At 38.0% G+C, this 5,081-nt stretch overlaps 1 protein-coding gene across 1 annotated transcript in view; it reads right to left on the bottom strand.

Annotated features, from left to right (window-relative positions):
* Positions 1 to 1,748: 1,748 nt before the first annotated feature.
* The window catches only part of LOC102004282 (histone H2B.v1-like), a 4,597-nt gene continuing 1,264 nt past the window's right edge, over positions 1,749 to 5,081 (bottom strand). Inside the window, exons 3-4 of the mRNA XM_005403424.2 lie at positions 4,873 to 5,075; positions 1,749 to 3,754 (exon numbers count right to left, since the gene is read on the bottom strand). Coding sequence (XP_005403481.1) covers positions 3,703 to 3,754; positions 4,873 to 5,075 — 255 coding nt within the window. The 3' untranslated portion in view covers positions 1,749 to 3,702. The remainder of the gene's footprint in view (positions 3,755 to 4,872; positions 5,076 to 5,081) is intronic.

Below are 5,081 nucleotides of genomic sequence, written 5' to 3'. Positions count from 1 at the left end.
GAGGGCACCAAGGCCGTCACCAAGTACACCAGCTCCAAGTGAGCGCTCCTTCCTCTACCTGCACCCCAAAGGCTCTTTTCAGAGCCACCCACTTTATCGCTATGGGAGTTGTGATGACTTAGCATTTTCGATAATTTGGGTTTTTTTTAAGGGAATTGCTTTTGATGAAGACAGGTGTGCGTCAGAATGGTGCTAAATTACGCGTTTAGAAACGTTAGAGGTTTACTTACTGGTTAGTAACAGCTGTTAACCACCTTTGCATTTTCACAGGCTGCTTATCTTTATATTTACACCACGTGTGCTAACCTAAGTGGCCTCTTGATGGAGACGGTGCAGTAAATTTGGTGAATAGTCTTTCTAACGGCATGTTTGGGAGCGACTAAATGGTACAACTTTCAAGGCAAATTATATGCTTCAGGTGAATTTTCTTAAACAGAAATCCTCCAAACTCGGGAGGAACCTAACTGAAATGCAAAAACATTGACAAATAACCACAGCTGATTCCTGGAAAGATAACATCTAAAATTTTCCAGCTACCAAATCACAATTATGGCAATTCAGGAAAGAAGTTCCTTTAGCAATTACTGTTAACTTTCAAGGTTTGTGTAGGTTTCTTAAAATTATTTTCGAGTTTTTTAAATTCATAGTGTATATCAATTTTATCTTGCGTTATACATAAGTTAGTGAAAAATACTCCTGTAGTTACACCCTTTACTGTCGATGCAGATATAGCATATGTACACTGCATAATACACATTTTCTAATAATAAAGTCTCAAAGTTTATGCTATGAATGGCATCCCCTACAAAAGAAATGCTAATAGTATAGATACAAAATATTTTAGAATTTCAATCCAGTCCTAGGAAAAAAGACTTCTGTACTGTATGATTTCTTTCAACAGTAAAAAATTTTCCACTTGTACTGTGTACATACAACATACACAAGAAGATGTATAAACATTCAAATACACAAAGAAAAAAAGCAAAAATCTAGAAAAACACTGAAAACTAAAACTGCCACTTAACTTTATATAAGTTGGTTAATATAAATAGTCATGGCCTATAATTTCAGAACTACTGAATTCTGATATTGTAAAAGGAAAGGTGGCCCTATTTGGCTCCTCTTCCCAGAGCTGAAATTATATAGCTATCAAATTATACAAGTATTGTACCCCATAGTGTTATATGGCATGATGCCACCCCCGTGGTACCAATCTTTGTCAATTTATCTGACAAAGGATATAGTTGAACAGGGAATTAAGTCTACTAATAGACCTACATCAATAGTGAAATTATACCATAATTTGCAGATGAACTCTATTTAATCACTAGGGTCCTCAGTAGTGTAAGAGGGAGTTAGAATATATCATAATATAAATTGCAGCGTGAGAATGGTTGGCCATAGATTGCTGACTTTGAAAGTAATGGAAACGGTTCAGGAGTGAAGGACAGTGTAGACTCAACACCTGAAAAACAAGGAAACAAATTGTAAGTCTTCAGTTCTTGAGCTTGGCTTAGTGAGATTCATGAAATGATCTAAACTTACTGAACCATATAATTATAAATTTGTATTACTTTTATCCACAAAGTCTGTAATAAATTGTAGATCGCCAATAGGAAATTAATACAACCACACAAGTGAAAGAAACATTGACTAATATACTCAGTAAAGTAATATTAGAGTAATTTACTCAGTAAAGTAATATTGTAATTATACATATGTAAATTTAAATGTGTAGATAATTACAGACATATTATAATCATAGATACATGAAAATTCCAAAATCAAAGCCTCAGATAAATTTGGAAATGCCTTGATTGTAAAGCAGCAATTTACTTTTTGTTTTGCTTTGTTTCACTGTGTTTTTTGCTACATTCTAAGATGTTCATTTTTGTCTTACAGAGCAGAAAGTCTGATTTCCTGGAATATGACTTCTTGTATGCATTCACAGCACTATTATTACTAAGGAGTGATATGCATATCACTTCAAAAAGCTTTCATTCATGATGTTACAATGTAGGATTGTTGGGAAAATTTGTCTCATGTACTCCATAAATGTCTTTGTTAGGCTAATAGTTACTCATTAGCAGGCCAGAGAGACAAAAGGGGGTAATGTCAAAAGACTATGCTTTACAGTCATGTAAAGAAACGATGATTTTAACACAAATATAATAATTTGTTAGATCTCATACCTAAATTGATCCCACAGAGTACAAGGACATTTTAAGGCTACACACTATTCAGTCCTTTGGATATTGTCACTAGAAAAGATCCCAGGAGTTTCCCAAAGCAGAGATAAGGATCCTAAACCCACCCTCCCCACAGAATAGGTTACAGATTCACTGCCTCCTATTGTGGGAAAAGAAGTGTCAGTACTGAACAGAAAGAGGCATAGAAAGGATTCATTAGGCAGAATTTTAAAAGTTCACACTCAAGAGTATAGTGCTGGTGTTCAGAAGAATAAAGCAGGTCACTTCCAGGAACTGGAAGCATTTATGCTTCTCTTGACGGGAGGAAAACCCAAGGTAAAGAAAACTCCAAAGCTTACTGGCCAACTTACAGATACGAGTCCAGTTCATTTTGTTTGTTTTTTTTACTTTTAAGGTGGATAATTTAAGTAATGTTTGAAATGTTTCAACCTGTTCCTTTATGTTTGGATCAGGTTCCTGCTCTTTACTTGCTCAGGTAAACAAATTTAAAAACTTGCATTATCCTTGAGGAACTTTCAGTGTGATGCATTTTGAAAGAGAGGAGCCTAAACTGACCCACATAGACATTCTTTGATTACTTTGATGGGTCCCAGGAGTTGTAAACTTTTAAAAAGTACACTTTTTAATTATGATTTTCCTTCTTTCTTTTCTACCTGTCTTTATTTCTTCCATCCTACCTAAATAACTGGCCGCCTGGCATGTAGTTCCAGAACAAGGCATACAGTATTCCTGGTTGCCATAGTCTAGTAGTCATAGTAGTAGAGGTGGTAGCAGTCATAGTAGTAGTATTTTAAGGGATAAGAGATTGAACTCAGGGTCTAAAACATTCTAGTCAAGCACTCTACCACTGAGCAAAATTCCCAAGCCCATCTTTAAATATCTTGAGTCAACCAAAATCACCTACTTGGGTAAAACACTGCCACAGGGGCCTGTTTCCTACTAAACACCTCACTTCTCAAGATTCTTCAAGTAATTGCTTTACCTACTGGCAAAACTGACAGTGACAAATGCTTTAGAGACTTAGTTCTTTGAGACCAAGGAAAAATATCAAAGTCCTTAGTGTGAATAAAAAAAAATCAAATGTTATCAATATGTAAAGTATCATCATTACCTACAAACCAAGGGCAATTAGTTCTATCAGTCAATATCTACTCAGGAAAACAGAAATTCCTAGAGATCATTTTTTAAACGATAATTTAATAAACATGACACACTTACTGGCAGACCACAAATTAAAAACTGACTTGCAGTATTTCGAGGTAGCAGACAGCAGTAAGAACCACATATAAGCCAGGAAACACAGAGAAAAGTCAGAATGTTAGGGTCTAGAAGACAGAAGGCACCCTGAGCCAGTTGGGGCACAGAATACTGAAGAGGGGGTAATGAGGATGATTCTAAGATATGGGAAGAAAACCAAAGAACTTGAACAAATCGCTGATACCAGAAGGAGAGACCATTAATGGATGATACTTACAAGCCTAGAGCTCCCATCTTACCGTAGCCTCCCTTCCATCTCCTTACATTTCTGGCCAAACGATATCCAACTTGGGAAAACAAAACAAACAAACAAACAAACAAACAAAAAAGACTGAAAAAGAGCAAGGAAAACAGGAAAAAATCAAGATCTAGATTGATGTCCACATTGACCTCTCTCCACTGCTCACTAGGCAGCTAGGATCCTGATGCCCTTTACCCCCAACCCACCCAGTCGTTCTGGACAGGAAAGCAACCAACAGAAAGCACAACCTGTTTTCCAGCCAAAACTTGAAAATTGCATACCAACATATGTCGTTACTTCTAGTTATCATTGACAAGCAACTTCTAACACATGTCACAGTGATTCCACCTTTCTGATAGTGATGCTCCTACACTATACAATCCCCTTGAGAAAAGTTATAATTTTTCACAACTGTAATCCAGTAACAGTGACAAGATGTCACTTACAAGGTTATATAGTGACTGGCTTCTGTAAGTCTACTGTCATTTTGGAAGGAGTCCTATGGATACTCCACTGCCACAAGGAATGTGGCTTAACCTCCACATCAAACAGGACATACAAGAAAAATACAAAATACATACAGGAAAAAGACAATTTCAAATGTGTTGCATCATACACACAGCACTATTATCCTAGTTGTCGACCACAAATTCAAAATGAAAACCTAAGAGCAAGTTTTGTCAGGAAGTAAAACACTTCATTCAGGTCACTGCACCCATTCCACACACCACAAAAGCATTAGGGATTAACACTCAGAAACTGAGATGAGAAATGAAATTTGCAAGATTGTGCTATACAAAGCAATTTGAATGCTCTGAGAAAACAAAGGCCAGGCACGATGGCTCATGCCTGTAATAGCAGCACTAGGGAGGCTGAGACAGGACTGCTGTGAGTCTAAGGCCATACTGGGCGGGGTACGAAGTGAGTTCAAGGAGAGCCTGAACTGCATAGTGAAACCCTGTCTCAAAGAAACAAAAGCAAAAAACAAAAATTTAAGACTAAGGTACTTGCAAAATACAAAGAATGCAATTGCCTAAGAACATATTTACTTTCACTTGCAGTATTTAAAGTGCAAGCCTACAAAAGAATTACAGATCTTATGTTGAGAAAACAAGGGGCTCTGAAAAGAGCCTTTGGGGTGCAGGTAGAGAAAGGAGCGCTCACTTGGAGCTGGTGTACTTGGTGACGGCCTTGGTGCCCTCGGACACGGCGTGCTTGGCCAGCTCCCCGGGCAGCAGCAGCCGCACGGCCGTCTGGATCTCCCGAGACGTGATGGTCGAGCGCTTGTTGTAGTGCGCCAGGCGCGACGCCTCGCCCGCGATGCGCTCGAAGATGTCGTTCACGAACGAGTTCATGATGCCCATAGCCTTGGA

This window comes from Chinchilla lanigera, unplaced genomic scaffold, assembly GCF_000276665.1.
Source record: "Chinchilla lanigera isolate Chin_1 unplaced genomic scaffold, ChiLan1.0 scaffold00082, whole genome shotgun sequence".
NCBI classification, from domain to species: domain Eukaryota; kingdom Metazoa; phylum Chordata; class Mammalia; order Rodentia; family Chinchillidae; genus Chinchilla; species Chinchilla lanigera.
This window is presented reverse-complemented; position numbering and strand designations above follow the sequence as displayed.